The sequence below is a fragment of the Hetaerina americana genome, unplaced genomic scaffold, assembly GCF_022747635.1.
Source record: "Hetaerina americana unplaced genomic scaffold, ioHetAmer1.1.p SCAF_5, whole genome shotgun sequence".
Classification (NCBI taxonomy): domain Eukaryota; kingdom Metazoa; phylum Arthropoda; class Insecta; order Odonata; family Calopterygidae; genus Hetaerina; species Hetaerina americana.
The window spans coordinates 90,289,899-90,316,677 of NW_027287095.1; the positions used below are offsets into that span (position 1 = coordinate 90,289,899).

The 26,779-nt window shown below is 36.8% G+C and overlaps 1 protein-coding gene across 1 annotated transcript; it reads left to right on the forward strand.

The window, feature by feature from the left end:
* The first annotated feature begins 1,699 nt into the window (after positions 1-1,699).
* grsm (granny smith) lies at positions 1,700-20,916 on the forward strand. Its single transcript, XM_071591744.1, has 9 exons — positions 1,700-2,281; positions 2,372-2,554; positions 6,961-7,239; positions 10,064-10,297; positions 12,473-12,651; positions 13,609-13,732; positions 14,753-14,929; positions 19,226-19,336; positions 20,621-20,916. The coding sequence occupies exons 1-9, from the start codon at positions 2,099-2,101 to the stop codon at positions 20,759-20,761; spliced, it is 1,611 nt and encodes a 536-aa protein (XP_071447845.1). The 5' UTR covers positions 1,700-2,098; the 3' UTR covers positions 20,762-20,916.
* Positions 20,917-26,779: the final 5,863 nt, after the last annotated feature.

Below are 26,779 nucleotides of genomic sequence, written 5' to 3' on the forward strand. Positions count from 1 at the left end.
TCTGCATGTTATGTAATTTTTGCATACTTTATAGAAATTTTTAAAATATTAATGAAATATGTGCTCATATTTTTGTTTTATTCAATGTCATCCTTGCTGGATATAAATCTACCATGGTATAAAATTTATTGGTCTCAGGACTTAATGAAGTAAAATATAGGACAAGTCAGAGGACAAACAATCTGTTGTTTTCGGTGTTTCAAAGACTAGAAACTCGTCCGCACTATAATAGTATTTATCTATCAGAAAATGCTAGAGAAATCTCTTAACTGTACCCCTAGAAGGCGCAGATTTTACGCCTGGTGGAAGATGGTTGAAAATTTTGATGGCCACATGAAAGGGACTCTTATTATACCTAGTAGAAGAGTGGCAGAATAAATGCACGTCAACACTTTGTAGAGTGCCCATACACTTGAGCATTGGTGATTTGTTGTTTCATATTATCCTTAAGATTCATACATTAGTAATAAATATACAGATAAGGTAAAGTTATAATTTTCAATTGTATAAAATAAGGTTTGCCATGGTGGTATTTTTGCTGCATACGTAATGCATCATTTTTGCATTATAAAAACTCTACGGAAGCCAAGAGATGCTCTCCAGAAAATGATTCTGTAGCCATATGTGACTGAAATTTGCTGTAGTAAATCATTTTTAGTGTATTTAAATCTGCAATGTTTGCAAGATTTCGTAGAATATATCCACTTTTTGCCAAAGTGGAACATGGAAGTGGCCATTGCTTTGGATCGCACAATTTAAGGACTCATCGATAGACAAACCCAAAAACTTGGTGATGTGTACCCTTTCCATTGGTTGACTTTTTTAGGATTTGTCTGACTGAGGCACTTCCTTTCTTTTTCCAATTGAATGTAATTTTTCTAGTACATTTACAGACAGTTTGTTAACGTTAAATCATTTTTCCAAGAGCAATAATGAGCTATCAAACTTAGCTTACAGCTAGTTGGGGTCCTTGTGGCTTAATCCTAAGGATTAGAGATAATCTGGGAATGGATATGTAAAAGGACGCATTATGTTGCTGTAATGACAACATATATAACAGGAGCCACCATTAGTGACAACTGTGTGTATTACAAAACTGTTAAATTTAAGATCATGACTAGGTATGAGCAAAACTAGAAGGTGACTTAGCTAAGTCTGGGAAGGGGAGTAAGTTTTAGTAGGTTGTCAAAGGAAGGGACTGGCAGGTTTGGGGATGAACTTAATGTCCTTCCTGATGTTAATCTAGAGGTTAAAAGTGTTTGGCTGTGAAAGTGAGGGTCCCTCGTAAAAAATTGGTGATGTCTGTACCCTTTCTGGTTCATTGGGGCTGGGTGATTTTCTGGGTATGTACATATGAAATCTTTCTGGGAAGCCACATTGATTCAAGAAGAGGATCATCTTCCTGCATATCATAGGGTTTCATATGAGGTTGATATGAAACCTCATTCATAACCTGCTCAGCCACTATGACTGGTCGTCTCTGCTGTGGAGAAAGAATACATTGAAGGCGTTTTGTCATCTAGGTAAAAATAGGATACTAACTTGCATTTATTATAATTTACTTAAATTCCCTCGTAATCAGTATTTCTTGTAGATTAATCAAACCTCGCGGTGCGGCTTTTTGATGGCAGATTTTTGGTTCCAGTATTCGCCGTGGCGCTAATGCATTGCATCGATTGTATCCATTATTATTGAGTACCTCTCCCAGGCAGTGGGACGAATTTGGATTTGTACTTTTGGTGATACGTTGACAAGGTTATGGAAGAAGATATTTTTACATGATATTGCTCTCTTTGGATATACATACTATTTGGCGACTTTTCCTCTGTTTTATATCGTTGAATAAAGTTTAACCTGTTTCTATTTTCTGTAGTTGGTAGCTTTGCTGCTACTGTATATCTTATCCTAGGCAGCTTTGTTTGTGAGTTGCCGATAATGACTTTATCTCTTGTCGTTTTAAGTGCTTCGTCTTCCTCTCGATAGTCTTGTTTTGCATTTGTTGTGTAAGATTTGAGGAGATTTCAATCACTACCAAGAAGCCCGATACATTCTAACCCGTCAGTGTTGAAGAGAGTTTGAGGTGTAGCATTTCGTTGTAATGGCACAGGCAAGCGTCGATAAAAACAATACCATGGCGTCCACCACTATTCGTGTTATTTCCCAGCGAGAAGTTACGAGCCCATCTGTCCACCCTGTCATGATTATTGGGCAGCTAAAAAACTTGAAACGGCTGTCTTACAACGACGTTCGTCATAGATTGGAACCCGAGGTTCAAGAAGCGGTAAGCGATTCGTTCAGTCTGATCTCTCTAAAAAATGATGGTTTCTTTTGATTTATAAGCCTATCACCGGAGAACATATTATATTAACAGGTGTTTTGGACCGGCCTAGCGAACTTGCATCCCTCTCCAACGGATACCTGCTCTTTATATATTCACTTCGCCACCATCGCCGCACTGCCTTCCAACTGCAGTCGTCACAACACGCCTTCTCAGGCCCATTCCATCACCAAAATCGTGCGGGGTGCATCGGTTGGTGTCAGTGAAACTATTCTGGTGAGTTCATCGTATTGAGCCGCGTTTCAAAACCTGTTTTCTGTATAGCAGTACATGCACGTTAGCATGAATGCATTCGTTAATTATGGAAAGTAAGAAGAAGTTTTTGATGGTTGTAGGCACTTTCGTATGGCATTAAGAAAAACATGCTGTGTATCATTGGCCTTATACGCTTAGCACCCCACTACTCTGTGGCTGTATAAATAATAATATGCTGAACTTCTTGCAATTGAATGACCTTTATAGTTATGGCCAAAGGTAGTGTTTTCTTTCAAAAATATTCCAATTATTTGTTGATTTTGTCTTATGTTAGCCTTTACCTTTTTTAATAATTTCAATACAAATATTTAGAGTAGTGATAGGTGCCCTCGAATTAATCTTGATGGTTGCTGCTGAGATCTAATAGCACGAGCCATCCTGAAAGTAAGGAATTATCATTTTCGATAATGAGGACTTTTTGCCTAGCAAACAATTAGGTACTGATAAAATTGTTGTTAAACACATCCAGGCTGCCTATGTATACGCACTTGTTGGATTAGCCATTTGAATGTTTCGTAAACTTGCTGTTAATTGGTCAAGCATGCAATGTGAAATTGTTCAGTAACTCCAATATAATGATGAATTAGCCTAAGCATTAAAAAACGTAGTGTAGGTAAAATTTTTGTTTTAAATTGCTAGCACATGAACACTTTTTGTGCGAACAGGTACCACAAAGTTCATCAGGGCATTTACAGTTGTGGATTCACTTGCTTCTGGATGTGTGGTTGGAAATTCATTTTTTTGCGCAAAAAGGATTGTGCAAGTTCATAGATTGTATGTTTATTTTAGCTCAAAATACTTTGATTTTTCATATAACATTAATTGGTTAAACTGATTGAAAGCAATTAAAATTATTTTGTTTATTTTTACTCTAAAGAAACTCACACCCAAAGGACGCCAGTATCTTCATTGCGGGTTATAAATCCAAGGCTTGGTCTGTAGAAGCTCTCTGGTCTATACATGTTCCCGGCAAATCTTTTCATTCCTTTGTAATTCCTGACTGCAACATCTTCCATGACCATCTTCTGTTAATTCAGCATCAGAGGTTCTGTGAATTTCTTCCCCTCTAATGTTTCCATTAATTATAATCTTCAATAAACTGTTCTTCCATAGATTTCTCTCTTGGGTATTTTCAGGTATGATGTGGTGGAATTCAAACATAATAAAGAACAGATAGTAGCCACTTTTCACTGAATAAGATTTATTTTACAACCATTTTCCAATGTATTACATCAATATGGTTATGATTGGTGGGACCAGGTTATGGTTAAGTACATCAAAACCTCCAAATATGAACCAGGTTATGATTAAGTACATCAAAACCCAGAAGTACAATAAATTTTATCCAGTGGAAAATTGCTACTATCCTTTCTTTACGACTTCTCTCTTTGCCCACCCTTTGTTTATCTATGACTTTCATTTTTGTCATTCTTTGGTAGCAAAATCAAAAGGTGTCAATGGTATTTAGTGTTTTCATTTATTTTTAGCCCGGAGATTTTTCCATATTCTCCTATTAGGCTAGAGTAAATACATAGTTTTTTCCATGCAACAAATAAGTCATCAACTATCAAGACTGCATTATTTCAAGCGGCATATGATATGATGAATATGTATCAATAATAGGGTTTCTGTTTTAAAAGTTGCCTTTTGTAAGTCAATGGTTATTCCTGGCCTGGTCCTGTTTTTATGTGATTGATTTAGCTGTCTGAGGAAAATACTATTCACTATGTGCTCTTTAATGGTGTTTATCTGGGGAAAAATTTTATAGTGATGGGGGTTATTAAGGTAGAACGTTGGACAGAGGAAGAGAGGGTAAGGAGGAAGGCGGGGGGTCCAGTTTAGGTTCAAGGGACGACTGCGGGGACAGTGTTCAGAGAAAAGGTGAAATTGGTGTGCCATAAGGTAAGGTTAAAATACTGTTAGAATGTAATAAGGAAAAATTGCAAACAAGAAAAGAAAAGTCAGGAAAAATGTTTGTTGAACCAGAAAATATTGGTATATATGGTAAAGAAATATATGGTAAAGAAATCAGGCTATCAAGGTTACACACAGAGAACGTGATGTAGAGGAAGATGGCTTAGGTCCAGGCATACTCGACAATGAGATAGAAAGGGCATTAAGGGAGATGAAATCAAATAATGCTGTGGGAGTAGACAACATTCAAGTGGAACTGCTAGAAGGTTTAGGAAAATGTGGGATGAAGAGTCTTTAAGGACTAATTTGTGGCATTTATGAAAGAGGAATTTGGCTGGAAGACTTGGTGAGATCAGTGTTAGTTCCTGTTCTGAAAAAGGTGAAGGCTTTACATTAGAGGACTTCAGAAGCGTTTGATTTACCATGCAGCTAAAGTGGTTCTCAGGATCATAAACAAAAGGATAGAGAGTAGGGCAAATGATTACTTAGGGGACGATCAGTTTGGGTTTAGGAAGGGGAGAGGTACACGTGATGCCATTGCAGTAATGAGATTATTAATCGAGAGGAATATAGAACACAACCAGGAGGTATTTGCCTGTTTCGTAGATTTTGAAAAGGCATTTGATCGAGTGAATTGGGAAAACTAATTAATATATCGCAGAAAATAGGAATAGATTGGAGGGATAAGAGCTAAATCCGAAACCTGTGCATGTCTCGGACTGCTCAGGTGCGAGTGGGGGACTGTGAATGCAGATCAGGACAGTGTTAGGAAGAGGTGTAAGGCAGGGTTGCCCACTATCACCATCGCTGCTCAACGTACATGTGGAGGAAATGATTAAAGAGGCATGGGAAGAACTGGACGTAGGAATGAAAGTGGGCAGGGAATTCGTAAAATCAGTTAGGTTTGCTAATGAACAACATTTATTTTATCTGTCAGCCAAGAGTTACAAACATTCCTCAGTAAATTGGAAAGTCAGTGCAATGATTATGGGATGAGAATAAATGTTAAAAAAACAAAGGTTATGTGATTTTCAAGAGAAGAAAGGCTAATTTAAATATTAAAAATAGAATTTTATAAACTAGAGCAGGTAAAACGGCTTACTTATCTTGGGAGTGTTCTAGACTAAAATGGTCAAAATATTAAAAGCATTAGGAGAAGAATTGCATTAGGCAACGTGAAGTTTTCACAAGGGAATTGATTATAGGTACGTTGAGTAAGGTTGTTCAGAAAAGGCTTATCAAAACTTTGATATGGAATGTAGTTATGTACAGCATGGAAACGTGGTCTCTGAAGCAGTATGATAGACATAGATAGGAGGCCTTTGAAACGTGGGTGAGGAGAAGGATGGGGGAGGTGAAATGGACAGACCGCAAAACGAATGAGGAAGTGCTAGGTATGGTGGGGGCAGAGAGATGATTACTTGGAGAAATCCAAAGGAGGCAGAAAAATGAATGCGGAACATATTGATCGGCAGTGGGCATTGAGGACTGTAATAGAGGGGAGAATGTTAGGCAAACAAGGAAAGGGCAGGAATAGGATGGATGAAGTAAGTAAATGGAGATGTAGAGGGACTTACTGTAGTGCTCGATTTCAGGTTTTGTTTGGTTTGGAGTGAGAAGAATGATATTTTGTATAATTTTTTCTGCTGTGTCCATCTACCTTAACTGATCAATAATATTAATAATCTGCAATTCACCAATCAGATAGTTCTTTGTTCTTGTAAATCTATAATTACACCCTTATAGAAATGGCTAAAAAACGGAAAAATTGTATTTTCCATTGCTATAAAAACTCAAGTTGATCACATGGAATGGAAAAGGAGAGTTCCCGTGTATATTCTTTTATATCATGACCAAATTCGCTGTGTATTTCAGTTATTTGTATTTTTCAGTTATCCATGCATCATCCTGCATCCATTGGTGTGGATAATGGAAACTTAAATGTATTTGTCTCAAAAATGTGTGTGTAAAGTATTTGAAAGTGAAATTCAATTAATTATATGATTTACAATTGAATAAAGGAAGGAAAGAAACATTTGGAATGTGTTTATCGTGGCCTTCAGTTGTGCTTCATTAGGAGTACAAGGAATGTATTGCTGTACATTCTGTTTTTAATCAGAACTTACCTTAAACGGTAGACTGACTAATAATAATGTGATTTATGCTTAACTTATTCAAATTTTTGGGATATCTTGGTAGAATTTAATTAGGGCTCTGTATTTTTGTACTTAGCTCACTGAGGTAAACTGAATATGGCCTCAAGAAGACCAGAAGTGTGCAAGTAAATGGATAAAAATCCTTACATAGCCTTATTCATGCATTATGGTTACTGTATTCCCTCAACTACTCAAGCACTGAGCCATGTAATCTGTCACATGTGACTCAACTTTCATCGTGTTGCCTGCCTAATTGTCATTTCCGTTTCAATTAATCTATTTTTTTTTAAATTTCAGATCGTTTGTGAGCAGTGTGATGTCTATGCATCAGCATGTGCTGTTGCGAGGGCATATCCCTGTTTCTCGCGAAAGACTTCACCCCCAAAGAATCAGCCGGTTGAGGTCACCTTGGAATATTTGATTGTCAATCAGAATGCACATGAGAAGCAGACGCCCTTTGTCACTTTGAGCCAGGGGGAGGTAAAGGCTTTGGAGTCATCCATCAACGCAATAAGGATGGCTGCTCGAATCGTTGATACGCCCTGCTCGGAAATGAATGTGGATCATTTTCTTAAGGTATTCAACTCTTTTGGTCTTGTGTGTGCATTGAAATTCTGCAGTCTTGGGCATTTCATTGGAAATATACTGTACCATTGTATAGTCTGTCCATCCGAAACCTACCTTAAGTGGTAGAATATTATTATTATTATTACTTTTTATTTGCCCAGAGATCACAAAACAATAATACCAGGTGGGTGGTGTATGTACATGATATAAGGCACGTCAATGAGGAGCAAAGACACAGGCTCAGTTAAGATACATAAAAGAAATGATGCTCATAGTTACATAAACGTTTGGTACAAACCCATGAACATTGGCTGTAACATGCACATGCAATATCAAATTCAGAAAAATCATTGATCACCAACATGAATCAGACCATGACCATTGCTAGAAACTAAAAGTATGAACTTACTGGTTGAGAATATTGTTGAGATATTCATCAACCGAGTAGAACATATTGCGCTGTAGATATCTTTTTAATTTATGCCTGAATGCAGCAGTTCCCTTTGTATCCTTGATACTTTTGGGTAGTTTGTTATATAATATGATGCCCATTTCCTTGGGTCCTAGTACGTATAGTAATAATAATACTTTTTATTTCTTTAATATGTGTTATTGTGTTTCATTTATTTATGTTGAAAAACGTGTGTTGTGTTGATATACCAAACCACCATTTTACAATGGTTGGCCACTTATTGGTCTCTCCAATTTCACAACTGTTGAAATCACCACCTACCAAAGAAATGGTTCAAAAAAGTATATTTTCTCTCTCCTATTCACGAGGAAATTTGGAATTTGTGCTCAATGGATGAGGTTTATTAAAAAGTAAATAAACAATTGTTGCTAGAAAAATCACTCAAATTAACCATTGAAGTGGCTTGGAAATTACTGAAGAAGATAAGAATACACCCAGACTTAAAACCACTTGAATCAAGATCATTGAAAGTTATAATCACCAATTTTTTTTTAATTTCAGTAAAAATAAATTTAAATATTCATTTTAAACTCTGACAAAGGTGCATGTGAATCGTGGCAGTGCCGTCCATACCGCAGTGTGATGGCAGTGAACAGAGCTCTTAGATATGTAATCATTATTGTGAAAACAAAAATTTTATGTCGAGTGTAACATAAAGAAAAGAGAGGTATAATTTTACCGAAGAAAACACAATATAGATGACTGGAAATATCAAATATGCTGCATTAATTTGATTTGATTGTGTTCGAAACAATTTAGCCGACACTTTTATCCAAAGTACAAAGCTTTCAGTTGTTTGCCCTGACTTTGATTTTTGTTAATGTATGGAGCTGATCTGGTGAATCCATCTGATTTAATATTAAATTATGAAGAATACATTTTATTAATTTCCCATGTTTTTGTCAAGTCTCCACAGCAAATTTGATGGGTTGCTGTAGGATATGTCAAGCCACTGTTTGGGACTGAATGTTTATTATTAAGTTTGTCTTGTTGGTGGATCTAGCAAAGCTGTTGATGCATTTGGCAATCCCAACAAATTGAGAAATTTTAGGAATCTTTGTATATATATATATATATCTCATTAAGGGGATGGTTTCATATCATTTGATTACTTGCTGATATGAAGGTAACTCAAAGTCACTGTCATTTTGATTTCCCATTGAGAGATGGTATCATTTTGTAGGTTTAAGGATTGCTTTTCCGATATGTTCACAAAGGATAAATGGTTAAATAAAGATTTCAATTTTAAATTGTAAACAATATTAGTATTTTTTTAATTTTCGAGAGAGCCTGTTGTGCTGCAATCAGCATGTACAATTTATGGGAATGAGGCCATTACATATTTGAAAATCTTAATGTTGTTGGTTAGGGGCTGAGTTTCTAATCATGTCAGATTCATAAATAATTTCAGGGTTTTGACCAAGTCCTAAATATACCCTTTTTTTTAAGTTGGGCTTACCTGTATCTTTGTATTCAATGAATATGGCAATGTATGTCTTACCTGTTTGATGTTGATCGTATAAAATATGACAGAATGGCCCCAGAAGTTGGTGATGTGAAATGATCATTATATACGTTGCCCTTTGAAAAATAATCTGGAATAGGTGTACAGAATAAGGTGGTTTAATTTTTAATGTATGAAATTTGAACATTAGTTAGTAAAATGAGAGAATAGAAATGATGTGTCATGAGTTAATTCTAACATTGATGAATAATTCACCTTGTGGGCAGGGAAGATATTGGTGTTAAATAATTACCATATTTGTCCAAGTTTAAGCTAATCTTAAAATTAAACAATATGCTGAACTAAGGTAATCCAACTTCCAGCAGCTATGGTATTATATTATATGATTTTAAAAAAACTCTCGCCAGGAAAATAAAAAAAATTTTTTTCGTACCTTGGAGAGTCGTACTTGTAGATTACTAATTTAAAAATCCCCTAGAAAAATTATAGCCTAAATTAGCAGTATGTTTGTAATGACTTTTTGATAGAGCAATATAAGCATGGTGGACAAAAACTTTGAAAGAGTTTGAACAATACCTTTGAAGAAATCTATGAAATCATATTTGGGGACAAGGGGGTATTTGATGGACTTATGAGTTAAGGGATGTAAATATGAGGGTTTTACTCCACTGATTTCTATCAGAGACCAATTTGGACCAGTAAAAAAAATATCTAAATTTGAGGATTGTGGATTTTGGGCCCACAAATTTAAGATTTCTCTTTATTTCCACGTTTTACTAAATGTTAATCAATGGATTTAGTTATGTCATCCTCTGGAATGAACTGATTCCCCTTGAATGTTTCCTCCCATTTCACTTGGACTGATTGTGCACCACTGCTGTGTGTGTTTCCTGCAGGAGGTGCAGTGGGTGGGTGAGGCGGTGGGAGCAACGCTCAAGGTCATCCGGGGAGAAGAGCTCCGGGACGGGGGCTTTGGGGGCGTATGGGGTGTGGGCAAGGCGGCTACATCCGGACCCGCACTCGCCATCCTCTCGCACAAGGGTGAAGGGCGAGGCAAGGCAGTGCGCACCATTGCGTGGGTGGGCAAGGGAATCGTGTACGACACGGGGGGCCTCAGCATCAAAGGAAAGGTGAGCTCTCCTTAGTGCTGGAGGATATCGGAGGAAGTGTTAAAGTGCTGTGAATTGTTTGGTTTCAAATTTGAAATTGCCTCCAGGTCAGTGAAAATCTGGAGAATCACTTTGGTCCTTGAGTGTTGTGCTATTTTCAGTTGTTTAAAAGAAATGATGCAGTTAATCTGAAGTAGACTCTTGTTAGCTTGTGTTTTTGAAGTGTTTATGAAATACTAAGTCCACTAACCAGTAAAATGTGTAAATCAGGGTTTGCGAATGATGGCAAGTTACTGTTGTAATGTGGGTAGTATAATTGAAGGGTTGGTGTTTTATGATGTAAAATTTATTACTGTTTATTCCATGCTCTGTTGGTAGTAATATATAGGTAAAAATAGTTCATTTTGTCCTAATGAAAAATTTATAATTTTGCATCTAGGTTGCCTAATTATGAAAGGGCATTTTCAATTTAATTTTTTATCAAACATACAAAAAGGGTGACCAAAATGTTTTAGATGTAATTGCAGTAGACTCAATTATTCATTCTACTCTCTACCCAGGATTTCTAAATTTTATTAAAATTACAATCTTAAACATAATTAAATGCCTTGAAACTTCGATGTACATTTTAAAAATTACAAATTTGAATTACCTGGGCTTTCTTCAATCTCTCATTATCATGAGTTGTCATCAATATTTAATGTTAAATATAAACAATTTTGTGCTGTTTCTACTTTTCCATTATTGTTTCCCTTGCTTTCATTAGCCCTCCGAATTCCATGTTCTCCTTTTAAGGCGAGCAAATATGAATAATTTTGCTTTGCCACAAACAAGTCACTGACCACCTAACCTGCATTATTTTAATCAGTATCAAATGATGAATTTAAATCTGTATCAATATCCTTTTTTAAAATTGTCCTTTGCCAATCAATTGATTTTTCCTGGCTACGACATTTTTGAGGAAAGTGCAATCTGCTATTCCCTTGATGACAGTTCTGTGTTCTTGTGAATCTGTAGTTACACACTTATAAAAATGGCTGAAAAAATGGAAAAATTCCACTTTCTATTGCTAAGTAAAACTCAATTTAATCACAAAGAATGAAAAAGGAGAGTCTCTATATATATCCATTTATTTAATGACCCTATTTTCTGCATATTTTGTTGATTGTTGTTTTTCAATTATCCATTCTTCATTGTGCATCCATTAGCATGGATAATCAAAGATTTCACTGAATTTTTAAGGATTGCACTTAAGGGAATGGATGTGCTAATAAGGAAAGTATGCTACCTAGGAATGCCATAGCAATCACAGGTTCCACTGCAGACCAATCAAAGTATGTGGATGGGAAACAAGGAAGGGTGGAGGGAAACCCGGCATTGGCAATAGCCTACTCTAACGAAAGGTGCCAAGGGGTCCGCAGTTTAACATGCCATCCGACAGATGGTGTTCTCACTCAGAGTGCTCTCCCCACAAAGAACCACAAGTAGGGATTAGCCTCCACACCATTCCAATCCCCACAACATGTGAAATGATACTAAATCTCTACATTTTATAAATTTATGATTATTTGGGAATTTTTTAGGAATTAATTTCTACAAAATTTGAAAATTCTGTTGCTTTCTGCTATCTTAAAACGGTCATCTATTATCAAAATTTTTTATCTAGGCAACCATTTTCGGAAAAATTCTAACCAGTAAGTATATTTCTGGAAAATTTGCTTTCGATTATATGTGCAAGTTATACCTGTGCACCCCTTGTAGGCTGTATTCATGTGTGTACCAATGCAGGCTGATTTTTAGAGGACTTTCTGGAGAGAAAAAGTGCCTTATGGGCCAGGAAATATGGTAATCTTATTCCCATTTCACTATTAACCAAGGTCCCATTCACATTGTTGCATTAGTTTTGAGTCATTGAATTGTAAAATGTATTAAAACTTTCCACTCATTCCTCAAGAGGCCCCTTTTCAATTCTGCCTCTCATTCACTTGGTCTTTGCGTTGTACCATTGCTTAGGAAATGTTCACTTCAATAGTTAGGTTTTCTCAACAAAATTAGCCAAAAACACTTCGTCCTCTACTTATGCAACCAATGTATGAATGAAAGATTTTAAGACCCGTGTATCGTTAGGGTGACTGGGTTAATCACAGCCTCCCGGTGAATTTTCATGTTCTCACCTCTCCCTCCATGACTTTCTAGACCACCATGCCCGGGATGAAACGTGATTGTGGAGGTGCTGCTGCAATCTTGGGTGCTTTCTCAGCTGCCATCAGTGGTGGCTTCAATGAAAACCTCCATGCCATCTTCTGCCTGGCAGAGAATGCCGTCAGCTCCGAATCAACGAGGCCAGACGACATACACCACTTGTACTCAGGGAGGTGAGTCAAATGAGAATTGCTCCTGGCCACTGAAATATGTCCCCCCTTTCAATTACCCTCCTTGCCATGTTTCTTATTAGATATCTAATGAATGACCAAGGGTCCGCAAGCCAGTCAATGAGTATCCAATTCATCCATTCACTGTCATAGAGCAGGCGTTGGCCTGAGTGAGTGATGACTGAGTGAAGCATATGGGAGTGAGAGGCTTACATAGCATCTAGTTGGTGAAGGCTTCATTCCACTTCTAGAAGGCTCAGAGAACATTCAACCAGAATATCAGTTACAGTCTCAGCTCTGTGCAGAAAAGAGAAATCAACTTTGTCGAGGCACGTCCCATCAAGGTGTCTAAGGAAAGGCAAACTCCAGAACAGCCAATTGTAATGCTCAAGGCCAAATTGTGTGTATGATGATGAACATGCAACGCACATCCCCTGTGCCCTAAAGACCATTACTAAGGGCAAAACAAGTGTCAACAAAACAACCTGTGCAATGGAAACTTTCGGACAGTAGAATTGATCCAATATTTCATTTTTGTGTGTATGTACTCTATGCTGCTGGACCAACATATCCATTTAACCTTATGGTTACACAGAAAATTTTGTGTCTTTGTTGTTGAAATTCTCATTATTTGGTTACGTATTCACTATCAAATATCGCTGTCACTTCTTTAACCATCAGTTTTCTTAGAAATTCTGCCATGGTTAGCAAGAGACAGATGCTTATGACCTTTAAGAGTATCTTGCTAAAGCTCCTGTAGGATGTATTCCGAGGGAAATTTTTTGTTAACAACTTTTCAAAATTGTTAGTGTTTGGTAATTTTTTGGTTTATTCTGGGAATTGTTTAGGTACTTAACTGGTGATGTCAAACACATCCAAAATAAAACTCATATGAAAAGGCTTTGCGATTTTCGTCTTATATTTTCTTGTTTTGATATTATGTTCCTCAATTTTTGGTAGGACTGTTGAAATCAACAACACTGATGCCGAGGGTCGTCTTGTCCTCTCAGATGGAGTGGCATATGCCCGCAAGGACCTTAAGGCTGACATTATCCTGGACATGGCGACCTTGACCAATGCACAGGTGACATATATTTTTGAGTAAAGCAGACGTTGAAACTGTCTTTTTAGTCAGCTAATCTGTTTTCATTATTTGTGAATATCTTGCTGATGGCATTTTGATTACCAATACACCTAAACCCACTGCATCTCTGATACATGTTAGCTGACCAATGGTTTGGTTTAGCCCTCAGAGATAGTTGTCTTCTTTTGCTCTTTCCATTGTTTTGTGTGTGTGGTCTTGTGCTACGACTCTTGTGGTACAAATTCTACTGCAATGGACTGTCTCAAAGGATGATTGGCGCTCATTATATGAGAAGGGTTCCTTTGCATCAAAATTGAGAGGTGGACTTCACTCTACCGATTTAATTGAAAATGGGTGATGGGAAATGATATTGGGGAAGGAACCCATACTCAGATTTGAAATACCAGTCAAATTGTAACTTTGGAGTTTCAAGGTTATTTGTGTTGAATCATCAGGCAAGAAGCCTCTTCTATTTCTACATAGCTACAGATGACCCTCAGGCAGGATTAGTTTTGATTGCAATGCAGAACCATGGGCAATTCACACCTTGGCAACATGTTTCATAAAATACCTTATGTCCTCAAGGAAATTTTTAAAATGCCTGCCCTAAGAAATGAACAAAAAATTGAGAAATTTCTGTATTAGACTGAAAAATTCACGTTTAATTAAGAAAGTGTTGTTTTCCTCTGTCAAGTAACATTCACATATTTTTAAAATGTGCATTAGGTGCCACTAATTGGCATATGGAAATCTCAACACATAGATGAATATTTTCACTCACATAGTCCTCAAAGCCTTGAATCAGCAATTTTTAACAATGTTCCATTAATAGAGGTGTAGTGTGTCATGTCACCAGGGAGGCATGCAAATTTCCTTGTTAGATTTCTAAAAGCAATACTTTCAGTAGCTTCCACTGAAAGGAATTCATCACTCAGAGTGAAGGTGTCTCAAAATGCTAAGTACATTGTCCACACAGTAAGATTGGGCTACAGCTCTCTCTTCCTTTCTTCTGGTGTTTAGGGTGTGAGCACTGGCAAGTACCATGGTGCCATATTGACCAACAGTGAGGAGTGGGAGAGGGCAGGGCTGGCAGCGGGGCGTGCCTCGGGAGACCTGCTCTTCCCCATTGTCTACTGCCCAGAGCTGCACTTCAGCGAGTACAATTCAGTTGTTGCTGACATGAAGAATTCTGTTGCCGTAAGTATTTTGAGACGTCACGTTCCAACGCTATCTTTTTTATCATTTCCATTTTACCTTTTGAAATGTTGGGTACCTTTTTAATCTGAACCTTGAATTGCCAATACTAGATTACATTGGTCCTAATTGCTTTCAACCTAAATAACATTTTCACTGGTTAGTAATGAGTACTTACTATTTTTTTTACATTGTAATTTACCTAATTACCTCATTTATCATCCTTATTAACTATTTGCATGACAGATTGAAGTTACAAAGTTTACATTTTGCATATTTCAAATCTTCCTAGTTTTGGACTCTTAAAATCTCTTAATTTCTTGCTTCCCAAGATAGGCTTCCTCCATATCTTGGTTTACTAAGTCCTCTTCTTTCCTGAGTGGAATCCTTTGGTCTCTGGCATCTTCACTGGATATCTGCAATCTATCTTTTTGGTGAATCATCTTCATAATTCCTCTGGGATAGTTGGCCAATATCTCAAGTTAAGTCCTAAGTTCCTTCCTCATGGTAGTCTTTGCACTCCTATGCTCCATTAATTTATTTATGCCCCCCACAGTCCACTGCTAGGGTGTGTGGCAGGGGGTGAATGCACACCAGAATAATTTTACCTGAACATGACGCTACTGCAGTCAAACAATTTTATTATGATCCCCTATCATTCGTGGTAAAAATGACATCTCAAATCTATCTGTTTTAATCTTAATCTCTCTAATTTTACGAGCATGATCTCTCCTACCATAGTACGATGGGGGCAATAATACATTGTCAACATCACTGCTAAAGAGACCTTCTTCCAATTTATGAAGGAGCTTCAATCTGTAATTTAACCTTTGCTCCGTGAGTGATTCCCTGCCCAGCTGCTGTAATTTTTGGATTTGCTACTAAGTTTATGGTAACATGTTTCACAAATCAAGCTCCTCTATGCTGTTCTTATATAATTTGGCTGTCAATTCAACCTTTTGAGGATCCCATTTATACTATTTCATCACGTTAACCCAGCACTCATCTAATAAATCCTAATATTTTGTTAGTTTGTCCACATATTCCCCGTATGTGTTTCACCCAGGAGAGGTCAAGAGTGAGGGTAATGCCCAGGTATTTAATTGAGTCTAAACATTTCGGTGTTCCCAATGCAGTTGCCATTCGGGTGGGAATTGCTCTTTTTCCAATAATTTGACTATGCACTTTTTTAAGTTTTATTCTAATTGCCAAGTGTTGCACCAGCATTGCATGTAATTAAGGTCATTTGACAAAGCTGCTGTGACCTCAGGATCACGGATATTAAGGTTAACCACTGCATCATCGACAAATAAAGGTATCTAACGAGTGACTACAGAGTTAATGTCATTAACGTATGGTAGGAATAAAAGAGGTCTGATAATACTTCCCTGGGGAACACCTGAAGTAAATTCTTCTGTATTTGAGCTAACTCCATCTATCGCCATTCTTTGAACTTGATCATTCAAGAAGTCTTTAATCCAACCCTGGATATTTTTATCTATGCCATATGCTTCTAGCTTTGCGAGTAGTCTTGTGAATGAAGTTGTCTGAATTCAGACTGTTGGAGCCAGTGTCTTTTCACTTTTTCCTATTTTTTTCAATTATTAATGCAATTCCTATGTTCTTTGAAAATTTCAGTTATTTTTCTATCCATTTGAAAAATTTATTTCTTTCTGTTGCAAAGTGTTCCCTTGTGGTGTTGTCATTATCTGTGTGTGTCTATTAGAGTTCCATTTTCCCAAGTTAATCTCAGTGATAGTCTCCTTAATCTCCTCCTAATTGTCCTGGTGGTGTAATCTTCTGCCCAAAGTTAACCTGTCCATTTCAGCCAAGTTTTGCCTGCACTACCCTTCCAAGTTTTCATATTTAATGGGTGCAAGGTCCTGTTTTGTGCAAGGCAAGATTTAACGCTTCATTCAAGTGTTTTATAGTTCCGGGCTAAGAAATGGCATCAAGCTTCATTTAATTTTGTGCTTATTCTGCTATTCTTATTTCACTCCAATCAGCTAGTATGGGTATTGTTACTGTTTGGTAGGTAGTATGTATGATTATTTAAATTCTATAAATTTTTCAATATATTCTGAGATTCTAGGAAAATGTCTTTACCTTTTTCTTAATGTAGTGAGCAGAAATGTAACTTTGGTCAAAGATTATGGATGAATACTTTAATTTTCTTTCTCTTTGAATATTACAATTTTTCATTTTTAGGTGAATAATTTTGCCTTTTTGCTCCAGCTAATGATTATTTCACAGCCTTTTCATCCACTTCGTTTCTAATGTTTTTGGGCACTGCAATTCTGGCATCGTTACTTCATTTGGTTAATAGGCAAATGTCTGGCCATTTGGACCTTAGTTCAGTTCCTGAGTTCTTAGTTCTGACCTGAGTTCATTTATCAATACATTTCATGAGATTGCATCCATGATAGTTCCTTTCTAAATCTCTTATTTCTGCTTCAACTTTTCTAAGTTGAATTTTTGTTCAGCAGCCAGTAAATAGAATACCTACCAAAAGTGGGTTAGGTTTTGGATGGCTCATCGAAAACATTTACTTACTGAAAGAAGAGGAGATGTCATAAAGTTTTAATTATTACTAAATAATAATTGTGATAGAAACTTAATTGTTATTCTTAAGATTTCTCTACATACTCATCATCCATAGTCCTCAACGCTGCCTCCAAGCATTTCTTGGCCTTTTGAAGGCTGTCATTATAGAGTTCAGCAAGTTGCATTGAAGACCATTGTTTCATTTCTTGTATTACATCATTTTTGTTGTCAAATATCTGACCCCTAATTTTTTTAGTTCTGAGAGTAAGAAAACGTCCATGGGGGCTTCCATTCCTTGCTCATCTCTTTGGTATCTGAACCAAATTATTCGGTGCCTCCTGTTGGTATGTTCTCAATTATTTCTTCAGATTTAACCGACAAGCTATTTCTTCGTCGCTCTGACTCCTAGTCAACATGTATACCTGGATTATCCCTAGATTAGCATGGTCAGCTTTTACATCTACTGATAGAATTCCATCTCTTACCTGCTCCGTATTCACAACCCTTCTCCCCAGTTTCCTATTCATTAGTACTATGGACTCTCCCTCTAAAATACTTGATAACTGTTGTTCCTGCTGTCTTTCCATCTCACCTCTCACAAATCGAATCTATTTTTTGCATCTTTTCTCCATTTCACTCTTGATGTTGTCTAGCTGCCCTGTCATTGTCCTCATATTCCGTGTACCTATTCAAACCGCTGCAGTCTTCTCCTGGATCTCTGTTTTATCTCCTTTCAGCTTGGTCATACGATTTTATAAGATTATAAGCATGGAGGCCTTGACTTCCCTGCTATTAAGTACAATACCCAGGCTGATCCTTAGTTTTGTTAATGTAAGGGCCATCATAAAGTACACTTCCCTTCAGCTGGCCTGTGGCATCACTGCTTTTAAAGAAGTTCATTGTTGTACCAAACCAAAGGCGGATGGGCTCACATCAAAAGAGTACTGAGATTACATCTGTCTCCTTGATTTTATTTCAGAAATATTATTCTGCCTCCGAAAGAGTCTTTTGGTACTCTTGCAGAATTAAAATAATTCCATTGTTTTGTGTCAACATCTCTTCCTATATGTCTGTGATCCTATGTCCATGATAACAGGAATGAGTTCTCTAAGGTGAATGAGTTCTCTAAGCCTCATGTAGTGCAAGCCATTATGCCATCTTTTGTATACCATTTCTATGATTTGTGAGTGGTGTAATTTTCGCTATGTTCAATTTATTTATGAGATAATTTTGAATCAAATAGCTTCTAAGTTCACATTAATTTTTAATTTCTTACATTCCCCTTGGAAATACTATTTTGCGCAAGTTCTACCTATTTGCATTTAGGGATTGAATGACAATACTCTTTGCATGGCTGAAATATCAAATGTAAATGTTCGAAGTGATGTTTTTAGATTTATTTTTAATGTTAAGGTATTTTGGTCTGAAACTTGATCTCATATGACCAATTTCTCGCACCCTTGGAAACGCAAATATGAAATTAATTCCATAAAAACATTTAACTGAATTAAAAAAAATGGATTATTTCACATTTATTTTTCAGGTAGCAATGAAAATTCTTCTGGTGACCTTAACCCAGTGTTAATTGATTTGCTGTAATATCTATAAATGTTCAGTTAAATTGTTTGCCTTTTGTTTAAATTATTTTCCATTTAATTGTTAAAATATTCTTTTTTTGTGACAACAAATATTTGTCAGTGATTTGACGTTAGTGGCAAGTAGCGGAGTGAACTGTTTTCTTTGTGTATTTCCCAGGATCGGACGAATGCCTTATGCTCTTGTGCAGGACTCTTTGTTGGTGCAAATCTTGGCTTTGACTTCCAGGGAATCTGGATTCACATCGACATGGCCTCTCCCGTATGTTGTGTAAGTAAGAATTTGCTCAATTTCTTAATTGCAGGTTTTTAATCCATAACCTTACCCCTCAAATCGGCACAGATTTTTTTAATAGTCACCCACCTGGTGGGGGTTTTCTAGCTGTGGATAAATACATTTAATTTTTGGTGAATTATATTGTTATTGATTTGTTTTTGAGTGAAATATTCAAAAAAGGAAAAAACCTGTTTTCTCTCGTCATTTCATAAAAATCGAGGTTTGCCAAGAGCCAGGTAAAATAACTGCTAATAGTATTTATACCCTGTAATAGCATCATTGCAAAAAATAACTTCATTGCCTCCCTGCAGGTGTCAACCAGCAGGGAGGCAATGTCGGCAAGTTTTATTGAAATAATTGGGACTTGTGTGCCACCTGACATTGTCTATCTACTCATGCAAGTTTTAATAGTAATAATAATGGCCCAGTCTTTATTATTTTTTAATTCTTTTTGGCATCTAAAATATTTGTTTTTGTATGAGGTGAGGATTCCCGAAAAGGAATTCCAAAGGTAATCCTTGAGTGGATACATCCATAATAGGCTGTATTAAGAACATCAAGGGATGTGGATTTTGCTAAAACAAGTCATATCATGCTTCATTCATAGTTACATAATTAATAATGCATGCAGAAAGAGCTTAATTTTCTTTCTAGTTTTGTTATATGTTCTTCCAATTAGCCTAACATTTATCTGATAAAATAAATCCATGAATTGCCCTCTTTTCTAAGTCTGGATTTGAAGATTGATGGTATTCATTTCACTAGGATTGCATGGCTGGATATTTTCCAGATTTGTCTTGTTTGGTAACTTTTTGTAGTACCATTTAGTTCTGAAGTAAAAAAACAGTGTATCTTTCCACCAAATGTTTTATTAGGTACGACTAGTTTCAATACCTCGGCATCATCCTGAAGAAAGGGTAGAGCCTCTGCTTTCTCATTTACATATGCATGTATTTATACCCTGTAACAGCATCATTGCAAATAATAACCTTGTACTTGTCATATACATATGTATGTAACTTTGTACGCGAGGATGATGCCAATGCATTTGAAACTAGTTGTACCTAATAAAAAATTTGGTGGAAATAGTGTTTTTTTTACTCCTGTGAAAAAGGATTTGCTCGAAGTGTAGCCTGAAAACATCGAATATATCAAGAATTAAATAAAAAAAGTTTATTGTAGTTTGTCTAGTGTAATAACTTAGGTTAGTACGAATTATATTTATTGACGAGTAGCATCAAAGGACTCAGTTTCTACTTTGTATATTCCATCATGCAGGGTGAGCGCGCGACTGGGTATGGGGTTGCCCTGTTGGTGACACTCTTCGGACAATTCTCCAAGGACCCTTCCATCAGAAAGCTGGCACCTAAGTGTACAGTGACATCTGTAGCTGGTGATCAAGCGGTGGATAGGGAGTGATGTGCTGCCTACAGAACTGAAAACTACTGCCAAGTGAATACCTGAATGACATATAGCAACCATTTCATATTTATGTGCATTGACTAACCATAATAGCCATATGCTGAAACCCTAAGTGCTTTGTTAAGGTTTTATATTATCAATAAAGAATTATTCTGAACATAAGGAGAGTGATATCAATTCTTGGTATATGTTTGCATAGGGTTTTGCAATAGCCATGCATTAATGCATTCGGCTGCTAAGTTGGGTGTCAAATCCAGGTAGCCCCTCGGGATACCCTTAGTTTCACTTAAGCTTTGTAATTTTTTGGTTACCAGATGTCCTTGTTATCTCCAGTGGCACAGTTAGAGAAAGTGATTCCTTACTTTGATATGTGAATTTAGTATGCTTAGGTTGTGTTGGGCTTTGTGAGAGGTGAGCTCTATTCTCACCTATCACACCAGCCTTCGAGTTGGCTGATGAGTTGGTTTATATTCTCAATGCTTACTTAGAAAACAGGTAACTATGGGCAGTTCAATAATCTTGGACTTTGTGAAGGGTGTAGAAACCCGGTGTCGGTATTATCCTACTCTAAATTACAGGCAGCAAGGGGTCCACAACTTAACGTCCCACCAGACGGACGGCGTCCTCACTCAAATTGCTCCCTACCAAGTACCTCAAGTAGGGATTGGATATCACCGATAAATATCTACCGACTCCAGGAATCGAACCCAGGCCCTCTCAGCGGGAAGACAGTATGTTAGCCACCGCACCACCACGATCCCCTCACCATTTCAATAATGCTTATATTTTTCAATATTTGTAATTATGGAATTGTTCTTACAAATATGATTCAATTTTTTGAATGTTGTCACATTAATAAAAATTACTTTATAAATCAACTGGAGAAGAAACTAAAAAAGTGAATCTGATTTTGTTGTACTGAATTCAATCTAAGTTAGGTTGGGGCTTAAGTCTCACCCTATCTTAGTTTAAATATTACGAATTTAACAATTTACATGATCCCACCTATCTGAAATCCACCTGAATAAAACCCAGCCTAACTGAAATTTGTGGCAGCACTGAAAATCAAATCATGTAAGACTCATTCTGTCTCTTCCCCCGTCGATTAACCCCTTCCCCCTACCGCACCAACACACCAAGCATCGCTCACAAATGCGTTATCCTTATGACTATGCAAAAAAATAGCTACGGAAGGCTTTCTTCGGTGTTTTTTTAATCACAGGAGTTACATCCTCATTGTGAATGCCTAATGAACTTGAAGCCTCTTTCTATATTTTCCCTTTTAACCTATTTCATTCCTCGTTTTGCTGCCTAAGTATTCAAAATACAAATCCAGGCACCCTGAGATCTCTATTTTAGTATTTTTCGGTACCCTTCAAGCCACGGCTAGGGTACACACCAGACTAATGTTGACTTGAATATCTTAATCCCTTAATCTAATTTGACTTAATCTTAAATTATCGTACCGTGCATGGAAAAAATGACATCTTAAATCAATCTGTTATACACTTACTCTCTAATTTTATTCACATGATCCCTCCTACAGTTGTATGATAACATCACTGCTAAAGAGACACCCTTCCAATTTATGCAAGAGCTTCAATTTGTAATTTAACCTTCACTACATGAGTTATTGCCAGCCTAGCTGCTCTAATATTTTGGATATGTTACTAAGTTTATCATTGCAGCGTTTTACAAATCTAGCTCCTCTATGTTGCATGTGATCTGATTTGGCAGTCAATCCAAATACGTTGGCATCGAAGGCATAAGGAAAGGGATGGCCTCACAAAGAGTAACCGTCGCATGTCGATTTTCAACAAAGAAAAACAAGACAATATACTACAACATCCACTATCCTCGCATTCGCGTTTGTCCAGCAAAATGAAAAGGTATTTATATGGTACGAATGCATCCCCATATGACCATTCATCCTGAATCCAATGTGCTGGTTTGCCTGACAATGATTCGGCCACATACGAGTCTTTCCAACGATTCGGCCACATCTTCAATAGAGGGCCAACCAACCTGTCCACCCTCATGTCCTGTCCCTCATGTTTTAACTACAAAAGGAACACCCTATATACTCACGTGACTGCCCTAAAATGCAAGAGGAGAAGAACATAATGAAAATGTAGATAAAGCATTGACTTCGTTATCTCGAAGCTGGGAAAGAGTTAAGAGAAATAAATGTACCCCTAATTTCTCACACTCATTTGCCTCCGTCACTCACTGAAACTGACAATAGATTTTCAGAAATTAAGAAATCGAATGAGAACGCTGAATATCAAAAACCTGAACTAGTACCAAAAACCACGTAGGACACACCAAAAAAGTTTTTTTATTGAAGCCGGGAAACAAAAAGCCGTGTCTCTGGCTAAAAATGATGCCGAAGAACGCTACATTATGCTTTCTCCTTGCCCTTAATGTGGGTATTCCTCCTGTGTGGGGGATATGGACGAGTCTTTGTCAGAGACATAATTCTGTCTCGTTAGGCACAAGGGGAAGAAAAACAGGATCAAAAGGTCGACTGACTACACCTGTAGAACTGCTCTGATAAACTTTAAAAATGACTTTTATGTTGCAGTGGAACTGCAATGGTTTTTATCGGCACAGGATGCCCATATTAATTCAGGATTTTAACCCTTCTTGCACCTGTTTGCAAAAGATTCATTTTAACCTATGGGCATGGGCATTTTAAGGGGATGTACGTGTTTTCGAATGGACGACACCAATGTGGTTGCTTTTAGGGAGGTCCTTTTCACCTCCCGTATGCAAGTCACAATACCATTCCACGAAAAGATGCCCAGAAGCAAGAAGAAAAGATGAAGTGGATAATGATAAAGTAAGGGGAACCAAATGGATTGGGCACAGCATGAATCTTGATGGATTTGTTAGTAGAACAAATAGAAGGGAAGGTACTCCAAGGAAGGCCAGAGGTCAAATACAGGGTGTGAGCCAAGTGTGGGGAGATGTTAGATGGAAGAGAAACTATCCTCTTGGGCCTGTACAAGGGAGTCAGAATTAATGGAATGGGCAGAGTACAGAGAACTAAGGTTGATCAATCATTCGATTGAAATGCTAATGGTACTGATGATGACTTATTTGGAAGTATCATGTTGATTACTTGAACTGTGCACATCAAGTGCACAATTTAAATGATGTCATATTTCCACAGTTTATTTTATGTACATTAAACAGATGCTAAATTAGATGAGACCAGTTCTACCATTCTGATCAATGCATGTTACCACCTTGTATTTAAAATCATTATCTTTAGCATTAGGGGTGTGAAATCAAAACTTTTTTACTATCAACATTTGTAGTGAATCATTTAAAAATCTATTGAATCATATTGCATCCAATAAGATTAGTTAACTGATCTTAGGTTTCCATATGTACAAATCTCCATTATGCTGAATTCCTGTGCTAGAAAATGGAAATAATTGCATTAATACATGCAAATAATATAGAACACAGAATAGTGAAGGGTATGATTACAAGTTTTTCCAAGTAGATTTGTTATGTTTGGGAAATAGAGCATATTACTCGAAAATGTTATGGGTGTAGGCATCTTGTAAACTTTTCCGGCGTTTGAAAGAAGAAAGTCTCCGCATAAGCTCTCATTTTTGTAATTTCAGGTACCTCCTTTGCATGCATGAGTGATGCAATCGTACCTCACGTCTATTTACTCTTGCTGCACGCATGGCAGGTTGCAGATGATTTTTCAGCTGGTTCATTAATTTTACTGTGAGAGAAATTAAGAGCCAGAAACACCAAAAATGATAATAAGTGTTTGCATGTCCCCTTAAGAGTTTTTTAATGTAATGTAGTTGATAGTTACAATGATAATATGTAGCATTTGTAAAAATGCCTATTATTTTCATTCAAGAATGATATTTTGTCTTAGTCAAAAGTATTCAGTAAGCTGTCTCAAGACAAGAGGATTACTATTCTTGAGGCCATCTTCGATACTGTCTTCCTACTCGCTCTCTCCACTGAGGGACTAGATCTGGCCAGGCAAGAGCTGGAGCGCAAGGGGACGATAGTTTCAAGAGTGAGGGGAGGATCTGCATTCTTAGGAGAACATGATGAAATCACGGAAGCTCCGGAGGAAGAAAATGTGAATTTGCATGATTGCAATTAGTGGCACTTATATTGGTTTAAATGGTTCATTGGTGCTTGAGATTATACAAATGGAATCAGGTTACAATTGAAAATAGTTCTGGAACCAATAATTATCCATGCCAAGTCAGGAAATGTGCATCATTACATGTGCAGGCTTTTTGGTAAAAACTGAAAATATAGTTGGATTATTATCATTGATCCCAGCCGTGGCAGGCAAAGCACTGAGAGATGATCCTCGGGGATATATATACATGTAATCAGAGTCCACATATTAGGAAGAAATATCTGGGAAGTCAGGAATAGAATGTCCCGAGTCCATAAAATTAATGCCCATTCTTTCTCTATAAAATTGTAATATCCAATGCTAAGGGTCATAAGATACCATGAAATATTTCTTGAAGAAAGTTTTGTAGCATGTTGCCCTTTATACATACTTTATGTCCCCTTATAAGCCACACAATACATTTGGTTATGCAGATATTGGGTCTACTATTGTTCATGATTAGTGAGAATCTATTGGTTTGAAAATTTTATTCCATGGTTTCATAAAGTAGAGGAATGATAAACCTCTATCATGTTGCATGGCCTCTTACAACGTGGAGAATTGCTACATGAAAGTCATTAGGTATCTTCTAATGAAGTAAGGTTTAATATGCATAATGGTGTATAATTTGGTAATTTTTTCATTATATCTCTTCAGTTTTATTACGAAAGTTGGCAGAGTCCATAAACATGTAAAACTTAATTATTTCTTTTTTATCAAATTAGGAAAGACAGAGAGTTTCTCTTTCTAAATATTTTTTGCCCACATAATACCTTTAAACATTTTGTTCTGCATTTCAAAAATATCATGAACTACTCATCAACTTACTACTACTTATTTATTTGCCTTTGAATCAGAACATTGCTATAAAAAAAGAGGGAAACTAGATGTTATATTGAAAGATCTGGTGCTTTCCCGGCGTATTAGTTGGGTGAATTCTTCTCGGGTCTTCTGTCAGATGACACCTGAGCTGTGGAGGCGGGTAAATATATTTGTAACTTTTTGGCGGAACGGCAATCAGCCCTGATGACGATGACCGAGTTGGGAATCGAAACGTCGGCAGCTATGGAGCCATTGACCCGGTGGAAGAACCGAGAAGAATTCACCCTAGATGTTATATTTTTTATAAAAAATATTGTGAACAATTATATGCTCTGCATACATATCTATAAATTTTGTGCTTTCATCTTTCAGTTTTGAAATTTAAAAAGAGAATACGAGGGTAATCCCAGAAAAACCCGACCCAATAAAGAAAAAACAAAAATTTGGAAAAAAATGTAATTATTTTTCAACATGATCTCCTTTCAGCTCTACGCACTTTTTCCAGAGATGTTCAACAAGTTGGATACCCTTTTTAAAATAAAAACCATCTTGCTCCTCAAAATAGCCATTAACAGCCGACATTACTTCTTCATGGTTGGAAAATCTTTGATCAACAAGTCATTTTTTCAAGTTTTTGATCAGAAAAAAATCCAAGCAAGGGGCTAAATCTGGCAAATAGCGTGCATGAGGTAGCAATTCAAACATTAATTCATGAATTTTGGCCATTGGTATAACGGATTTGTGAGCTGGTGCATTGTCTTGATGAAACAACACTTTCTTCTAAGCCAAATGCGGTCGCTTTTGCTTGATTTCTTCACTCAGACGTTGCAATAAGTTCCCATAATACTCGCCGTTGATAGTTTTTCCTTTTTAAAGAGTGTGAAATATTTTGTTGAATGTTTTGTTCGCCAGACTAAAAGGATACAGTGCCTTAACCATGCCTATTAAATTACACAAAGTGAGACAAATAGGAAAACATAAAGAGTAGGAGATAGATGTTATTAAGGAAGATTCATCTTTCAATA

Excerpts from the sequence above, each read along its gene's own strand:
- grsm (XM_071591744.1), top strand. The coding sequence starts at position 2,099 with ATGGCACAGGCAAGCGTCGATAAAAACAATACCATGGCGTCCACCACT. Across the intron at positions 2,555-6,960 it reads GTGTCAGTGAAACTATTCTG|ATCGTTTGTGAGCAGTGTGA; the intron begins GTGAGTTCATCG and ends TTTAAATTTCAG. Across the intron at positions 7,240-10,063 it reads ATGTGGATCATTTTCTTAAG|GAGGTGCAGTGGGTGGGTGA; the intron begins GTATTCAACTCT and ends TGTTTCCTGCAG.